Source organism: Acanthopagrus latus, chromosome 3 (assembly GCF_904848185.1).
Source record: "Acanthopagrus latus isolate v.2019 chromosome 3, fAcaLat1.1, whole genome shotgun sequence".
Lineage (NCBI taxonomy): Eukaryota > Metazoa > Chordata > Actinopteri > Spariformes > Sparidae > Acanthopagrus > Acanthopagrus latus.
Window position 1 is genome coordinate 17411228 of NC_051041.1, and position 18609 is coordinate 17429836.

The 18609-nt window shown below is 45.0% G+C and overlaps 2 protein-coding genes across 24 annotated transcripts in view; one reads left to right on the forward strand and one right to left on the reverse strand.

Annotated features, from left to right (window-relative positions):
- The window catches only part of LOC119015564 (cytoplasmic dynein 1 intermediate chain 1), a 54551-nt gene extending 43626 nt beyond the window's left edge, over nucleotides 1-10925 (forward strand). For all 20 annotated transcript variants that reach the window (XM_037091664.1, XM_037091750.1, XM_037091758.1 and 17 more), the window contains 3 exons: nucleotides 3648-3788; nucleotides 6903-7028; nucleotides 10101-10925. In XM_037091664.1, coding sequence (XP_036947559.1) covers nucleotides 3648-3788; nucleotides 6903-7028; nucleotides 10101-10211 — 378 coding nt within the window. In that variant the 3' untranslated portion in view covers nucleotides 10212-10925. The remainder of the gene's footprint in view (nucleotides 1-3647; nucleotides 3789-6902; nucleotides 7029-10100) is intronic.
- A 1-nt stretch (nucleotide 10926) lies between these two features.
- Nucleotides 10927-18609, reverse strand: part of LOC119015525 (calcium-binding mitochondrial carrier protein Aralar2) — a 48776-nt gene continuing 41093 nt past the window's right edge. For 3 of the 4 annotated variants that reach the window (XM_037091611.1, XM_037091592.1, XM_037091601.1), the window contains 4 exons: nucleotides 17157-17295; nucleotides 13944-14102; nucleotides 12890-12980; nucleotides 10927-11892 (listed from right to left, as the gene is read on the reverse strand). In XM_037091611.1, the coding sequence (XP_036947506.1) occupies nucleotides 11697-11892; nucleotides 12890-12980; nucleotides 13944-14102; nucleotides 17157-17295 (585 nt within the window). In that variant the 3' untranslated portion in view covers nucleotides 10927-11696. Of the gene's footprint in view, nucleotides 11893-12889; nucleotides 12981-13943; nucleotides 14103-16925; nucleotides 17077-17156; nucleotides 17296-18609 lie in introns of those variants that run through there. The other variant, XM_037091619.1, reaches the window with a different exon arrangement.

Sequence of the window (18609 nt, forward strand, 5' to 3'; positions counted from 1 at the left end):
GCATAACTCGAACTGTTCTCGCTCTGTTGACCCCAAAACCAGCTTCTAATAAGCGATTGGATGCATAACCATTACACACTTGCTCTTATGAGAAGTTAATTAAAGGCCGGGATCTCTGTCAGTTCAGGTGATTATAAATGTGTTTCTGTGTCGTGATAAATGAGATCTGGATGTTCAGTGATGTATTTTGTGGTGTGTTCTGGGGATGGTTTTGGCGTCAAAACAATTTCCTAACTTAAGGACAAAATCTCAGTCCCCTCAGTGTCTGGTTATTAAATCTGGTGTGAAACAATCATCATCTTGTGATGCAGATGCAGCCAGAATGGAACCAGTATAATTATACAACTGCTGCAGAGACACGATGGTTTGGATCCAGCTTCATGTCCGAGTGTTGAGTCACACTGCTCGACATCGGAAGAAAAACTGACGCTGATGTTTTTGTTTTCTGTGATATTTATTGCAATATGAAAACTATAAGAATGTTCATATAACTTGAATAGCTTTATCTGATCATCCCAGAATGATTCATTTGATTGATTTATGGTGTATATTGTCTGTTTGAGCAAGCAACCATATTGATCAAGAATGACTGATTGGCATTTGGCTGTTCATGCAGAGCAACAAACTGAACTCAGACTGAATGATCTGATATCAGACAGCCTCCGCTGGTAGAGCGGTCGTCTGAAATGACAACTGTACTAGTTGTCCTTAGATGGCCTCACGATACATTTGTGCAGCCGTAGACTGAATTTTGAGACACAAACCACAAACGAGTGAGTTATAATAGAACTGACAAGTCATTTAAAGGTTGATCTGATGATTTTAGACAGGGATCGATTTTGAAGGCGTCCACAATCTACTTCAGGTAAAACAAAGACCTTTTAAATGTCCTCAGATTTTGGTTTCTACACATTACTTAACATCGTGGTTCAGTGTATCTGTGCCACATGAAGGAACCAACAGAGTGATGTCATCCACTGCATGACTGGAACAATGACTTCACATGACTCTAACTTCTGTAAAAAAATGCCACGATTAAGACGATGTTCTGATTAAGCCACATTTTCTGACACCTCTTGCTAACAAAGCAGCTTCTACTTAAGAATCTGTCTGATAATCTGCAAAGAGGCAGAGGATGAAAACAAGGAGAAACCTCACTAATACTTCTGCAACAGGCCCAAGAGGCCTTTCCTGAGCCACCTCCACTTCTGCGTGATCAATCGCCCAAAATGGCGCCGACATGGCGTTAGTGAGCCGAGGACGCTCACCGATGTCATCTTAGTGCGTCAGGGCCTTCAAAGATTAAATACTTAATTTAACTTGCATCCATCCACTTACTTTCTAAACTGCTTTATGTCAGTATATTGTCACAGTGACGTGATGTAAACTGTCAGTATCCAGAGTCTCAGTGTTCCAGTTCAGACGTGCCAGAAGCTCCCCAGCTCCTCAGCAGGACAGATAATGACAAGCAGTTGCTTCATGTGCGGCGCCACACGGATTAAACTTCATTTTAAGATTATCTTTAAGACTTGTTGCTCCAGATCACCTTATTTAAGACGGGCAGATTATGGACAGACGACGGTAAAACAGTAGTTTCCATTTTGAGAAGTGGGTCGATACAAGGAGCACTATTCATCACAACTCTAATGTGATGTTCTGCCCGACGTGTACGGCACAATATATCATTAAGGAGATGTTTCAGAAAGGAAGCTAGAAGCGGGTTATCAAAATCAAAGCTGATTTTATTGGGTTATATGAAATACTCTGGAGGATGAGTGTAGTGGAGTTACAGAGTAAGAACATAAACAGGAATGGCTCAGCTGATCGAATGCTGAAGCCGTGAGATGGAGTAAGATGACCTCTGCTGTCACCTCGCGGCTGGAAAACAGGTTCAATCGAGGCTTGAAATTGGCTCGGCGCTGTTTGTTTGTGCTTGTGCGCGCGAGTGTGTTCGCTGCTATCTGTCGGCAGGTCGCACAGCCTTTCAGAACGACCGTGGAGTGAGAGAGTAAAGGTGATGGAGGAAAAAAAAGAGGAGGAATGAGAGGAGGAGCAGGAGAGAGAGAGAGAAAGAGAGAGAGAAGGAGAGAGAGAGAGAGAGGGACTACATTCTTTCATTTGCTCTTCCAGCCAACCTGTCTCCTCTCCTCCTCCCCTCCCACTCTACCTGTCAGGAATGCAGTTTGTAAGCCTCTGGAATCCTAACAGCCACTCTGAGACACACACACACACACACACACACACACACACACACACACACACACACACACACATTAAAGGGTAACTTCACCCAAAAATGAAGGTATCAGTTATTATCTTCTCACCCTGATGATGATGGGAAGTGGGGTGAAGATCTGTCGTCCAATAAACATTTGTGGAGCTTCACAGTAAAATAGCGTTGTGTCATTCTGCTGCACAACTTGTTTTAAAATGTTGAATAAGTAAATAACTGAAGAGGCTCCAGACAGCTCGTCCAGAGTCTCCAGAAGCCCTGAGATCCCAAATTGGTTTGAAAAGACGTTATTTACACCCTGAAGAGACGCTTGTGCTCTCACTTGAGATAGCTCGTGCTAAAGCCTTTTAGCATCTGTTGCTCAGGAGGTAGAGCATGTCGTCGAGTAATCAGAAGGTTGTCGGTTCAAATCCCCCGCACCCATGGCTACATATTGAGCAAGGAACTGGACTGGCTAAAAAGCATGTAAATGAAGCCTTTTCAGATCTTCTGGATTCTGCCTGACGAGTTGATTTTATGTTTTCCTTGAGTTGTATTTTACGGTTTGAAACAAGTCCCCATCTGCTGCCACAGTGTTCTGCTGTGAAGCTCCAGGAATGTTTTGTAGACTGTGAAACTTAAAAAAACTTTCAGCATGGGGTGAGAAGATAACTTCTCCTTTAACTTATTTATTACTCTGTCCTCCATCTGTAATTGCAGCAGCAGCAGTGGCCTCATCAGGTCAGTGCTTTTCTGTGATGATGTGTACACAGTTGTAGTACACGTGTTCCTCAACCTCGAGGCCTAAACTTTGAATTAGGAAGGAGTCAGTCGTTCAAATATTTAGAAGTCAAACCATATTACCTGATCACAGGTGTGTATCAGTAACTGGTGGATATTTTGGCCAACAACAAACTGCGATAAAGAAAAGCCTCAGATCTGTTGTAGGTCTCAGTGTGAGAGAGACAGCTGACATTACATAATGTGTGTTTATGTAGAGAGATAAATCATAAGTAATGTTACTCAAGGCCAGTCTCCACACACACACACACACACACACACACACCCCCTCTTCCCAGCACCTTCCTCTCCGTCCATTGTCCACCCCTCCTTCCCTCCCGTTTCCATCTCTTCCCATCTCGCCCTCAGACAGCTGTTGTGTTGAGGTTACAGTACACCTTGTGCAGGGGCCCTCCCTTTCATCTCTCGCAGTGGTTTTATGGTGCTGTGTGAATGTGCGAGGCTTTTTAATTAGGCTCTGCACCCAGACAGGCCCCAAGGCTGAGGCAGCGCCGCTCTGTCTGACGCTCGCTCACTCCCTCTCTCCATTCCTTCTCCCTCGCTCTCCTCTTTCTTTCTTTTCTTTCTATCTCTACTGTGTCATCTACTATAATCCCTGACGCTCTTTCTCTCTCTCTCTCTCCCTCTTTTTCAGCACAACAAGCCTCTGTACTCGTTTGAGGACAACGCAGACTATGTCTATGACGTAATGTGGTCGCCCGTGCATCCTGCGCTGTTTGCCGCCGTGGATGGGATGGGCCGCTTAGACCTGTGGAACCTCAACAACGACACTGAGGTGTGTGTGTGTGTGTGTGTGTGTGTGTGTGTGTGTGTGTGTAAATAGGTCACTATGGGCGTGTTTTCAGTGTTGTGTTGACGTGCGTGTGTGTTCGGTGTTCTCAGGGCCTGTCGCTGGGCCTCAGCCCGAACCACACAACCAAACACCAGAGTCTTCTCCCTCCCATCGGCCCCCCACCGCCAACTCCTCCACATCCCTCGCCACACACACGAATTCAAGATTCCCCCGTGGGCGTTTCCCACAGCCCTCACTTTAAATCAGACTTAGTGACATCTCCTCATCCCGCCTCCCACCCAGACGTCCCGCTCTAACATTCCAGCAACCTCTGTCCAACGCTGAGGCAACCTCAGGACCCCGCCGCCTCTTCTCATGTGCTTCCCACACTCTGTCCCCTCAGTGAAGCTCACAGATGTGCAGGAGACCGCGAGCAGCGAGCCCCAGCCCTCAGTCCACCGCCCCACCAACATGAAGGAGAAAGTTCAGGACGGGTTGAGTTTCTGGGAGCTGCAGGGCCACGTTTATTTTCAGAAGAGAGCATTTGAGGCCAGTGACGGAAAGATTCTGTTATTCAGCTTAATTACATACAGTATGAAACACTGAATGAAATATAATTAGTATATAGTATGAAATAATACCTCACACACCTATTTTTATAAAAGAGTAGCAGTCTCAACTGTGGGAACATTGTGAAGGAAGCTGTTTAACTTTGCTGCAGTACATGTGATGTTAACATCTGTGCCAGTCTGTACAGTATAAAGTGCTGTAGAGCTGCAGCGATCACTCATATCATCATTCAAAAGAAAATTAATTGTCAGTTTACCTGATAATCAAGTAAATGTTTCAGTCATTTGTCCAGCAAAGGTGTCGAACACTTGAAGCAGCAGCAGGTCAATCAATGCTGAATGTTGGTTGTAGCCCTAAAAACCTGTCTGCAGTCAGCAGCTGGTCTGCTAACGTCTCGACTGCACGACTGTCACAGCTGCCAGATCATTGTGCTGTTCACACAACATGACCTCCTGCCTTGTCAGCATTCAGTCGTCGGGCTTTGCATATTATATAACTGATCAGCGACAGGGGGGTCACGTGACACGGTCCGAGCAGTCAGAGTTGAGTTTTGTCGGCTGATTTACAGCAATAAAAACAGGAGGATGAGCAGAGATGGTGAAACAAGCTCCTGGATCAGGTCTTTGAACAGTTCACACATACTGATCATCATTCATGGGACTGGTGTGTGTGAACTTGGCATCAGCTGAGGATGAAGACAAAAAGCAGCAGCGAGTCAGCTCCGTTAAATGGAGACATGGATGCACCTCTGAAGCTCCACACTTGTTGGGATTAAGAAAATAAGATAGAAGATATTAATTAGGGAGCTTTACATGTTGTTGTGCTTCAGACGGAGTCAGCCAACTGTTTCCATGTTTCCTGTTCATACTAAGCTCATGTTGTACAGACTGTAGCTTCAGATTTAGCTCCATCGTCTCATCTCATGCTGCTAAATGTATGTCCCAAAATGTTGAATTTTTCCTTTGAGGCAGAGGAAGTAGCATTATGTGGAAAACATATTTTCAGCCATGAGTCTCCAAACTCTCGCAGCACAGCTTTGATCACTCGGGTAAAAGTAGGACTAAAAGGATCCTCCGTCCTCCTTCAGCCTTAATATCAGTCTGCAGCGCTACAGATGCTCTGCTCTCATCAGGTCCTTCACTCTCCTCATTTCCTTGCAGCTCCATCTTGCCGTCCACATATAAAGTTTCCAACTCGTCATTATGTCACATCTCCGTTGTCACGTCTCATCTTTTAACCTCAGCACTGCATTGGTCCAATCACCAGTGTCTTCCCTCTGCAGCACAGATGACAAGTTTCCCATGCTTCCCCAAACAGCAGCCTTTTCACCAGCAGAGGAAGAGTTCATTATCGACTGGCCAGCTCTGCTAACAATGTGCTTTATGAGAAACATTCACTCACACACACACAGACGGATGTACCAAACACAAGCACACACATTCGCTCACACACAGTCAGACTAATAGCAACAGACTTCCATTGTTGCCATCATATTAAAAACACACAGTCATAACGACACTAACGGAGCAGTGCGGCGCGCCTGGTTCTCATTTCCAGCACACACATGCGCGCATACACACTCACACTCACACTCACACACACACACACACACACACACACACACCAATTTAAAGCGCTCAGTTCAGATCCACTCGGGCGGAGCGGTGGTGGAAGCTAGCAGGCTAATGGCAGTCAGTCTGTGGTTAGCGCTGCTTTAAATACGCAGGAGCTCGGTGTGTGAGGCGACATGATGCCAAGGCCTCTGTCTCCACTGGTGACATGTGTCAGACTCGCCTGCCACATGTCACGAACAGTTTATGGAAACGATGCAGATGGTTTTAGGTTTTCAAAGGTGCAACACGAGCGCGGCTGTTTACTGACAGAAGGGGCATCGGCTCACCCACAACAGCAAACATGAGCTCAGTTATGATACAGTCAGCAGCCTCGTGTGTCCACATTCAGATGAGAAGTGGTTTTAATCTGACAGCAACAGAGTGTTTGTATTGAATCAGACTGTAATGACTGAACGCTCCCAATATCCCATAAACATTAAGAATAGCTTAAAGTGCAGTTAGAGTCATAAATAAAGAAGTGGTGTAAAGTAAACATTATTCCAGTGTGTTCAGTTTAAAAATAGGAACATATAGAGCGTATCTATAAAGCTGGTGCTGCTCTGGTTTATCTGGTTTGTTACCAACTCAAACAGCAAAATATAAAATATCTAAAAACAAACAGCTGGAAGTAAGAACACAATGTATGAACACTGTCCTGCAGGCGGCAGGCTGGAGGTGCTGTTGTTTTTATGGATTTTAGAGGTTTTATAAAAGTTTATGTGCCTCTCGTTTGAGGCTCACACAGTATTTTTACTTCTTACTAAGTGCACATGTGCTGTAGGTCCTCTGGAGCTGTCACAGGTCTGCAGCTTGTTCTCTTCATGTGTTCTCTGTAGTAATACGTCTGATTAGCCTGAATGAAGTTTACAATATCATATTATAACGTTTGGACTGATATTGAATTCTTTCCTGCTTTATGTGTTTTCTCCGTCAGGTACCAACAGCCAGCGTGACCATCGAGGGCGCATCGGCCCTCAACAGAGTCCGCTGGTCGTCAGGAGGGAAGGAGGTGGCTGTGGGCGACTCTGAAGGCCGAGTGTGGATCTACGACACCGGAGAGGTACGGATCACCGTCGTGTGCTGTTAAATACAACCCTGATCCCAAAACAGTGAGGACGCTGTGTAAAGAATGGATAAACAGTGTGATTGTTGGCTCTTCATTCTTGACATGAACTCAGTTCATATTTAATGTTCTGCCTCATCGACTTGATTTGATGCAACATGTTTCAAACGAGTCAGAACAGGGTTGACAGAAGACTGGTCAGGTGATAACAGGTGATAACAGGTGACGGTGTCATGATGTGAACACGTGATTGTATAACAATGTTACTACAGAACTCGATGTGAAGATGAACAACATCACACCTTCACTGTGAGGCAGAAACTGTTTGAATCTTTCTTTGTACCAATAAATCAGGACAGAGTGAGCCCTCCTCTCTTCAGGTGTAGTCGTAACCACTACAGAGTAAAATCGCTGACATCTTAAATGGTGTTGTGTTCTGATATACTGTTAATATTTTGGCAGCCTGGTCTGGTTTTTAGAACAGTTGAGTACATTGTTGTTGGATTCTCTCTGAGCGCTCTGACGGATGCAGCCGGTGGTTCTCGTGGGTTTAGTTTTCAGACAATCAAGATTTAATTACACCCTAGGTGCCAAAAGCATGAGTGAACTACAATGACCAAAATTTATTGTACCGTCGCAATTAAGTTGTACTACAGGAGATTGAGAGATTTTAGTGCCTGAAATCTGAGTCGCTGACGCTCGCTCTACCACGACAAACTGCCATGTGGTGGGAAAACTGCAGCAAATATGGAAATGATGTATGTAATTTTAACTGAAGCATGATTTTACAAATATATACAAAGTGTACTCTTGTTGTGTTTCATGTATGTGTGGTTCACTGACAGCCAGCGAAAGGCTGGAGAAGAAGTCAGAGCTTTTCTTCACAGTAAAACCTCCACACGCACCACAGCCGACCGTTTTAGGTCTTTTAACCCGGTGTGTTTACTCTGCTGTCAGCATCACCGCGGACGTGCGCGTTTGACTTTTTCTTCCCTCCCTCTTTCGTTTCCCTGTAAAATGGCCTCCGCATGACTTTGCCACCACCACAAAGCGGCCAGCCACCCTGCCTGAGCCTGTATGTTCTCTCATGTTTGGAGGGCTCTGGTCTGGATCCCCATGTGAGGGCACGTTAGCCCAGCCGCGCGGCTAATTTTAGCATCTTTTTGTTGTGTGGTGATTTGCAGAGAGGCTGAGCTGAGCTGAGCTGGTGGCCTCCATGCTGGGCTGATGGTAACGAAGAGTCATCAATAAAAGTCAGCAGGGTTGAGAGGTTTTATGACTCCAAAGAGGGCGTGTGTGTGTGTGTGTGTGTGTGTGAGTGTGGTGATGGGGGTATTTACTCCCCCACATCTCTAAAACTAGGAACAGTGTCTGAAAAGAGTCATGGCAGCAGCTCCATGAGGCCCTTGAGACGATTCCAGGAAAGTAAAATACCAAATCCTTATATTTCAGTATTATTTTACTCTGTACAAATTAGTTTTATGCAATTTTTCAGCAGGGATTTGGACTGTGCTGGTTAGTCCTCTACTTGTTATTGCTCTGTATGGAAAGTCCAAATCATAAAACTCGAGTCTCTCAGATTGGGGTCAGCAGCTTTATGCTGCTTCATGACATGAAAGTGTTTTTAAAAGCCTGACGAGACAAAACTCAGCAGTGTTTCTGTGACACTTGAGCTTCTTATACTCTGTTTAAATGCTGCTAACACTGAAGTCACTCAGGCACCATATACACCATGTTCTGTCAGAGCCCCCTGCTGTGGCCAGCTCAGCTCTGTGGGGGGCTCAAAATGGCTGCCTCCCTCCTCCTGGTTCCTGTTTAATTACAGCCTGGCTGTGCAGAGCAGTTGCAGACAGCTTGGGTGGCGGTCGCGGCTTCTGTCCCACTCATTCTGAGCCCCACAGTGCACGACTCTTAAAGAGGAACAGAGTCCTGTATTAGCACCATGGTCAGTGCACTTCATGGTCAGCTGACTTCTCTGATCCAGACTGGAACATCTCAGCAGCTCCTGATGGACTTTTGTTTGTTCGTTTGTTTAGTAGTTTCAGTCTCTGAGGGTTCCCAGAAGATGAATCCTCCTGATTATTTTACTGTCCCTGCAGCATCACTCTGTGTTTTTAAATGAAATGTTTTGACAACTATTGGATGAACTGCTATGAAATTTGGTGCATGTATTTATCTTCTGCACTGGATGAACTGTAATAACTCTGGTGATCTCTGACCAAAGGCGTCACTCTGTGTTGACAGTTGTTGGAGACATAAGGGCTCCGATGACAAAACACTTTTAAATGTTAAACATCATCTGATTTAGACGATGTGATGGGGATCAGATGACGGGAGGAGACATCATTTGGCAGCAGAACTGTATTTTAAGTTATTATAAAGTCAGTGATCCATGTTTGCAAACCTTAGGCTAATCTAGCTAGCTCGCTAATTAGTCCATTTGTTGTATTTCACTCTGATTTACTGTAAATATTGATCTATTCTCTGCTGCACACATGTGATTAACTGTAAATATTAGTTCCTGGGTTAAATGTTGACTTAACTTTTCTTGGTGCACACTGTTCTTCAGGACAATTTTAACAAATTATGGTTTTATAAAAAGTAACAACAGTCCCATCAGCCTTGACTGTACTCTTTCTTTCATGCTAATTAGCTAATTTTAGCATGCTAGCACGCTAAATACTATAGTAAATATTATAATCTAACAGTGACATCCAGATGTGGTGCCGATATATCAGGGTTATCATCTCAAACTAAAACTGAAACACAGACAGTAATCAGTGAGTAAACAACAGCAACACCATCAGGCTCACTGTCGTCACTTTGCAACACGGTGAAATGAAGCTGGAGCCTCTCGATGCTGCACAGACAGAGCACATATTTAAATTGGAAGCATTTAGTAGCACCTTTAGTAAATATATCCTGTGTGTCTACGTAGCTACAAACTAAAGCTATAAAACCAAATCTAAACCTTTCTGAAAAGCTCAAACTAAACTCAAACAAACACTAAAATTACAATTCAGAACTAGTACTATCTGATTGTCCCTGTGTGTCTGGTGTCTCCTGCAGCTGTCCATGGCTCACACTGACGACTGGGGCCGCTTCGCCCGGACGCTGATGGAGATCCGTGCTAACCGGGCGGACGGCGAGGAGGAGGGGCCTATGGAGCTGGCTTCATAGAGCAGCACTCCACACCAAAGCGGAGGGACTCAGAGACCTGGCGTGCTTTCATCGGTGTCACTGTAGCATGTGCACTCGGTTTAGTTTGGTTCCTTCACCTTCATGTACAGCTCCTGTCTGCTCAAAACTGTGTTTTTGCATTTACCCCCCTGTAGATGCAAACTGTGTGTTGATGGGTGAACTGTTGACCTCCACTGATTTGTCCGCCCCTTATTTATTCGTTTAACGACTTGAGGTGATGTGTTGCTTGCACCTGGTGAGCCTACAGTGTATACAGCGTGGCAGTCTTATAGCCTTATGAAGATGTGTGTACTGTAACGATGCTTTGCACTACTGTAAAATGAGAGCAGGGTCCATAGACTAGTCATGTAATGTTTACAAAACGTCACGTTCACTTTCTGTTGTGCTTCTTTTCTCTGTATTCTGCCTGCATGCGACACAATCCTGAAATATTCCAGATGCATAATCATGGAGGTTGTTGTGGTGACGTTTCCACAGGTGGGGCTTCGTGGCTGCTTTATGTCAGTGTATCAGGGGAAGTGTGATATCAGCACTTTGTCTTTTGTTCTTAATGAGAGCGACGACTGTATATTCTTTAATGAGCTGTAACGATTATCAAGAGATATATTGTGCCGCAGAGCGCTCGCTGTCCAACCTGCTATGTTTAATATTAAAGCGTAGCTAATGATGAAATAAAAACTCCAGCAAACATCAGTTAACTAATATAAGTGTCTCTTTACTCTCGGTACACATGTTGCTGCCAAACGTACAGTAAGGCACGATGGTTACACACCACATGTAACGCCTACATCCTCCGTACTGTACAGATTAAACTCTCGTGCCAGCCGTCTCTCACATATTTACATCTGCTTACATTTAGAGCTGAAACCAAACATGTTACAACAGTTAACATTGTGTACAGTCTTTACATTCAAGTACTTTGTTGGTCATACAGTATATGGTGACCAGCACACTACTGAAGGAGCGACACGGGACTAAAACAGCTCTGTGGATATGAAAATATGTCTCTGGATATCTCTTATGTACAGAGGTGCAACATTCATGATCAGATTTTGTTTGCGAGCGAGGTGATCGTGTGAGGAATGTGAAAAGGAAGACGCAGGAAGAAGCTGCAACTTCCAGAAGTCGTGTGCAGCTCAGCCCTTCTGCTGCCGGTGAGCAGACACTGTATCTATAACTCCATTCTGCATTGACACCGACGGTAAAATAAATACTGCACGACCTTCGACAGAGCATTTTCTTCACATACCTGTGCTAATTAGCTAGGTTACCATATATATATATATATATATATATATATATATATATATATATATATATATATATATATATATATATATATATATATATATATATATATATGATTAAAAGAGGAACAATTATAAATACTACAAATAATAACTTGGTGGAAAAATAGTCGAGGCCCATCTTTCACTTCTCACTCCCCCCTCCGCCTGTGGAGGTTCAGGCGGTGCTCACGCTGGAGGGGGCCTCTGCTGCTGCTGCCGTCTGCACCGTGTAGCGTGGGAGATGGAGTCCAAACTTGCTCTCAATGCCAGCGAACGTGGCCACGGCCAACCTGAAGCCTCCGATGTGGTCGGGGTTGGGCGCCGGCAGGCTGATCCGAGACTTGGGGGTGGGCTCCGAGCCAGCCGGCTTTCTGTGGTGTGGAGAGACGGGGAAAGAGAGACGGGAGGGGGAGGAAGCCAGAGGCACCGAGAGAGAGTTGAAAAACTCAGAGAAAGGTGAGTAAGAGCGTTAAACAACATAAACACAGATGTTGTTTTAACTCGACTGGGGAGAAAGGGAGTTTATTATCATCATTTATTAATATTATCATATTCACCACAGAAATCTTAATAGGAAATCTGAAGTGGAACATTTCTCCCTGAGAGCAGATCTATATCTAATCCCTCAATTTCACGTCGTGCTTCGTGATACGCTGCCAGCACAGCTCACACTGACTCTCAGAACCACATCTTCACGGGATCTGCAGTTGATTTTGTTTCACTGTCTCTGAGCAAGAGGGAGCTGCATGTAAAAGTCACGAGCCATTCAGTGAATACATGCATGTGCAAAACAGCTGTCCATTAAAAGAAGCGTTTTTTTTCTGAGTCACTTTGAGAGGTTCACCACCTCTCCTCCCCGCTGGACCTTTTTAACTGCAGAAAAAGGGGTGAATTATTCCTGAGAGGGACCTATTTCGAGGAGGAAAATGAGCTCGTTTCAATCCCAGAAGTGGGGCAAAGTACGTGCACAAGTCAAATGGGAGCTGCCCGCCCTGATCAGCGTGCAGAAAAACTCTCTCCAGTTTGAGAAAATTGTCACATCCAGAGTTCTGAGTGAGTTCTGTCGGTGAATGTGCACAGAAATTATTTTTGGTCTTGTGGATGTCTTCCTCTGTGGTGGAGGAGGGAGGAGCTGCTGCTGTCTGTTCAAATTAACTCTATTGTTCTGCTGGGAGACGTCTGATAACGAGATGAGCTCACCGTCGTATTCGGTCTTCAGAGAACACAGGACGGAATAAATACCTGTATGATTTTTATTGTTTCACTGGTCGATGACGGGGAGGTTTAGAGTTTTGTAACCAAAGTATCAGCAAAGTAAAATGGGAAACTAAGCTTGTTGGAAGGACAGCTGGAGAGAATGAGACTTACTGTCCTCCGAAGTCGATATAGAACCAACGCTGCAGGAGTTCATAGGTCACCAAGGTCACACCGAACTGAGGCGAGGATCTGAACACACGAGCTGCAGGAGGACAACATGTGTTTATTTAAATCAGTGTGGTGTGTAAAAAAGTTACAGGAGTGACTTGGACATGATGAAGACAAATATTTCTGTATATTTATATCAATTTATCAAGTGACAAGTGAAGAATAATGATTGAATTGGTTATCATGCTTTTCATCATTTTTGCCCTGAAAACTTTTAGAAATACAAGATACTTAGTTTGTATTTCTGTGTGGTGCCAAACTACAAATCACAGCAACTCATCCAACACCAAGAAACTTTGTGTGCATTACACATTTGTACTGCTACACACTTTAAAGAAAAAATATGTAAGAATCAGCCACATGTTGACAGTAACTACAGAAAACAGGGAGCATATCAACACAGTTAGTGCTAACTGCTGCTAACTCTAGCTGTGGTTAGCTAGTTAGCTCATCTTAGAGTGATCTGACAAGACAGGACAGGCTGAGGCTAACTGGTTAGAATGCTAACTTCAGTAGATAACTCTGTAATAAATAGTCACCTCTGACGTAAAGTCAAAACTTTTACTTCTTCAAATTCTGTTGAACTTTGAATGGTTTGGGCTTCATCTATATTGAGACAATCTTTCTAAACAAAGTATTACAGCTCCCAGTGAAGGTCAGTAGCACTTTCCATTACAATAACATGGCAACAGTGGGGTAAAGGTTTGATAATGAAGAAGTAATAATTACATTTAAAAAGTAATACTTAAGTTATAAACAGGTAAATAGCACATTTAAAGACGGCACGAGAAGCTAAATATAATCATCTTTATCACTTAAGATGACTCACTGAACAAAAACACTGATGTTCTTTCACACTGACGTTAATGTAAGAAGTCAGTGTAAAGGTCTGGATCGTTTATCTGCTGCATGAATAATTCCACTGACGTCCATCTGTCTTTAAGGAGAATTACACCTGTGAATAGAACCAGCCTGAACATATCTTTGTGAACTTCACCTCCAGCTCCCTTCCAGAAGGCCCGAGGTCCCTCCTCCCTGAGAATCTTCCAGAAACAGTCCGTCAGCCCGCTGTAGGTGGTCTGCCCGGCGCGCGCTGCCACCTGCAGCCTGGTCTTGATCACGTCAGCTGGGGTCACCAGAGAGGCTGCCGGCATGCCTGGAGAGGAGAACACAAGAGCTGTTACAGTCGTGTGACACAACAGCACAACGGATGTGTTTGATTCTAAATAAGGCCGAATTTTAAAATCAGCCACAAACAAATGAGATGATTTGTAGAATGCAGCCGTCAGCAAGCCAGTGAAATCTTCCTAAGTGCATCTGATAGAGTGGCTTTACTGCCTTTGTTCCCTCTTTTAAAACACGTCATCACGGATCTTGACCATCGCGCAGGAACTCTGCCACATATATACACGATACACAAGTAGGGGCCAGTTCCCATCACTTCACCATCAACCAATCCATACCACCAGCAAGGCCATTATTTAATCTCTACCTTTTTTCTTCCTTTCCTCTCTCTCCCACTTTTCTAACAGACGTTTGAAAGGGTCCAGACAATGGCCGGTAATGAGAGCAATGCACACTGTGCCCCGTGTGTCGGCCAGAGTGACTGGCTGACTGAAGGGAGTGACTGCAAAACCTCCTCTCCAGCCACTTCAGCCATGAATGGACTCAATCATTGATGGCTCGGTCATTACCATCAACTGCCCTCTTGACGATTTACTCTGACTTCTTGGTTTTTGTAACGGCCAAACGAGCTATTCAGCGAGTCTAATCAACTCAGCATTAGCTAGCAGACTGGCACCCGGTGGAGACTGACCACCTGCACTGAACTGAGGGGAGAGGGGAGGAGGAGAGGAGAGGAGAGAGGAGAGGAGAGGAGAGGAGAGGAGAGGAGAGAGGAGGAGAGGAGGAGAGAGGAGAGGAGAGGAGAGGAGAGAGGAGAGGAGAGAGGAGGAGAGGAGAGGAGAGGAGATTTTTGTTCCAACTATAAATATCTAAACTGAACCTTAACATGGACAAAGGTTTTTGACTTAACTTCAGTGCTAAATTAAATTTGAGGGGTTCAACAAACATGTTAGAAATCATCCTCTGGAGATTAATATTCATGCAAAATGTCCGAGTGATCTGAACCAGGAGTCAGACTGAACATCATGGAGATGTTTTAGACCACACAGCAGATCAGGCCAGAAACTCCCTCCATAACTCTTTGTAACGTACAGAGCTAATGTGAGTTAGCGATGGCCAACACCATGTTCTTCACAGACCGGAGTAATGCCTAGCTAAATAATGCTGTGCAAACTGAGCGTGTAATTCAATTTCCTGTGCCGACTGTAAAACACTAATTGCCAGAATGCTGTAACCGCTGATAAATATATATGAAAGAAGGATGATAAATGTGTCGAAGTCACGAAAAAAATAAAGAAATCATGAGGCTCGTTTGGGCTCCGAGTCTGCAGGCCGTGGCTGCCAGTCCTGCGGTGAGAAACCAGAGTAAAAGACGGAGGAGGGAGGCAGGATTTATGATATTTCCGTGTTGTGCTGAGCCGCTGTGTCGAGAGGAGAGTGCTGCTGACACATCTCTGAGGATTCAAAACAAATATTAAGTCTTTTATGCAAATGTTGTGAAGCCTTTTAACTTGGCAGGGGAGTGATGGTCTGTTATTGCACTTTTCTTCGGGGATGAATCTGATGTTAAAGCTCTGCTCATATTTTCAGGAGAGGGTTGTTAAGTCATCCGTACACTGTTATGACTAACCTACAGACGGGACTGGATGCATTCCTGCAGGGTGAACGTGTATAAAGTATGCACAGGCATGTTCGCCGCCCTGTGTGTGTGTGTGTGTGTGTACAATGTTATTAGGACTGGAAAGCCTCCTTGCCGGCCCGGTTGGCAGGCATCTGAGGCGCTTTCCTGCTGCAGAGCTCCAAAACCCGAGTCCCCAATCACTGAGTAGCGCTCTAATTAGCAGCTACCGCCATGGAGCCTGCGGTCGGAGGCTGCCTGCCGTCCAAACTCTGAAGCTCTGCTACTGTTACTGTTACTGCCGGCCTGTGGAGTCTGAGGGGAGAGCAGAGCGAGACCTGCTCTAACACTTTGTTTAAAACTGGACCTGACCAAAGACTGTGTTTCATAAACTTCAGAGATCTACACGTTGCCTCAGGGACCGAAGCTCTCTGGCTTCTTGGCTCACTGCGAAAGGTCAAATACTTTACAAGACAAAACACTGGTTTAGAGTCATGGACACACGAGAGTCCAATCACATGAACAGAAAGGATCTGGCATCACTGGATCCACTTCATACCAGCTGCTGACAGTGATGACAGGATTGTTAAGGCGTGTTGTATTCTAACTGATTACAGTCTGAGTTTGGTTGGATATTCTGTAGATACTCATGTAAAGTATCTTTGATAAAGTCTCATAAGAGGCGATCCAAAAATGTAATTCTATATTAAAGCTACGATTTATTTTCCCCCAGAGAATCATAACCCCCATTCTTCCACTCCTACTCACGCCTCAAGAAGTGTTTTACCGTCTCTCTGCTCATTCTTCTAAACGACTGAAGTAGATGTTTTAAATGTAACATAAAGTTTGTTCAGGGTAATCAAAGTCTCGGATGTTTTCTCGACTACAAAACATCACTGACTTTCCGACTGCATGGCAGGTGAGTAGAACTTGACTGAATGTTCATTTTCGGATGAATTTATGCTTTGAACTCTCAGCACTCTCATCAGTGTTGTTTTGGCCTCAGTGGGCATCAAAAAAGCTGTTAAAGTTCACTGAATGCTACCTGTTAGCTGGTGGACGTAGCGGTGAAGCTAAGATGAATTCTGATGTCTCTCTGTGAGGGTGAGACGTGTGAACATGTGTGTGATGATATATCAGTTTGGTTGCTGCTCATCTTTGCTGCCTGTTAGATGAAGTTCACCATCAACTCACAACACAAATGTATGAATATTCTTCGTTACCATTCACAGGGACAAAAGTAGGAGGCAAATTAAAATGTTCCTGCTTTTTATCATTTCTTCTTACTATACATGAACACAGTGGGTTCCTGCCTTTAACAACAGCTTCCCCAGGAGCACACACAGGTGCTTCTGATTTCTAATCAAGGACCCTGCAGGTACAATTCCTGCAAGAAGAAAAAAAATGATGTTATCTGGAAAATTAAAACTAATTGATACTATTGTTGATGTTTCTTTTGTTTTTTACCTGATAGCGCTCCAGCAAACAGCATCTTGGCTGGCCCTATCTGTCCGTCATCATCACTGAGGTAAGTCTTGGTGTGGGCGTAACAGGGGAAGTAGATGGCTGAGAAGGGGATGTCTCGCAGGAAACAGGCCTTGGCACCCTGAAGAAATGCAGTTGGAAAGAAAAAGAGATGTTTTGGGTCGTAATAAAGGGTTAAGAGTTAAACAGAGACGAGGATAAATGTGAAGGAGCGCAGAGAAGGAGCGATGGGGCTCCGGGGAGTCGAGCGCTGGCTTCTGGCTCGGGTCTCTGCTCATATGAAACATCAACTGCCTGCTCACAAACCAGCTATTCAAGCATCAGTTGATGTGACCGCCAGAGAAACTACTTCCAAAGACTCCTTATGGCGGAGTGAAATATGGAGCGCAACATGTCAGACACGTCTTTCTCTATGCAAACGATCTGTGTCCTCGGCAGCAGGTGAGGGAAGCAGCTCCACAGGCAGAGCTGGCAGACAGGAAGAAAAAGGAGTGGGAAAACCAGAGAAAGACAGACTGGCTGACAAAGATGACTCCTTGTCTGCCACTGTAAACAACACTACATCATCATCAAGCATATTGAGTTTCCTGCTGTATTTCAAGCTTGTTGGCTCGCTGCCACCTTCTTGATACGGCAAGTACAGTCAACAGAAGCCGTTTAAAAGCTGGGCAGGGTCTCCTTGTTTTGGACAGGCTTCATTTAACTCCTACGGGATAATCCTTTGGTTCCTACACACACACATAAACAGAGAGAGGATTGGCAGGTACCTGGGCTATCTCTCTCCCTCTCTTTCCTCTTCTTGTCTGTCTGTCCCTCTTGCCGGCTGGCTGGGGCCCGAGCGGCTGCTGAAAGCTGGGAGATTCTATCGAGGCAGGACAGACAAGCAGCGTCACAGGGACTGGGACGGGAAGCCTTAATATCAGGGCAATGCTGTGGGGTTGGCTGAGAGTGTGTGTGTGTGTGTGTGTGTGTGTGTGTGTGTGTGTGTGTGTGTGTGTGTATACAGCTTTAACACCAAATGACTTAGCTGAGAAGGAAAATGCAAAAAAGGAAAATGCAAGAAAGTTAAACTTAATCCAAGTCCATAAACATGAAACATCATCTCGGTCAATATTCCTACACTGTCAACTTTCCCCCAGTGATGAATGGTGGCGCTAGTGCGTTAGCCACCCTACCAGTAGCTCCACCAGCAGAGGGTGAGCGTCAGGATAATTACCCTGACAAAGGCAGCTCTGTGCCTGGGTGCAGCCCCTCCGGAGCCAGCCCGTCTGGGGCTTGCAGGCTGGAGCTCGTCTCCTCCCGCCTCCCCTCCTACACCACCACCACCACCACCGCCGCTGCTGCTGCTGCTATGGCTTTCTCAATGCACTTTGTCTCCTCTCTGTGCGACGAGCAGGACACCAACACAATGAAGCTTGAGCACGAGCATGCAGAC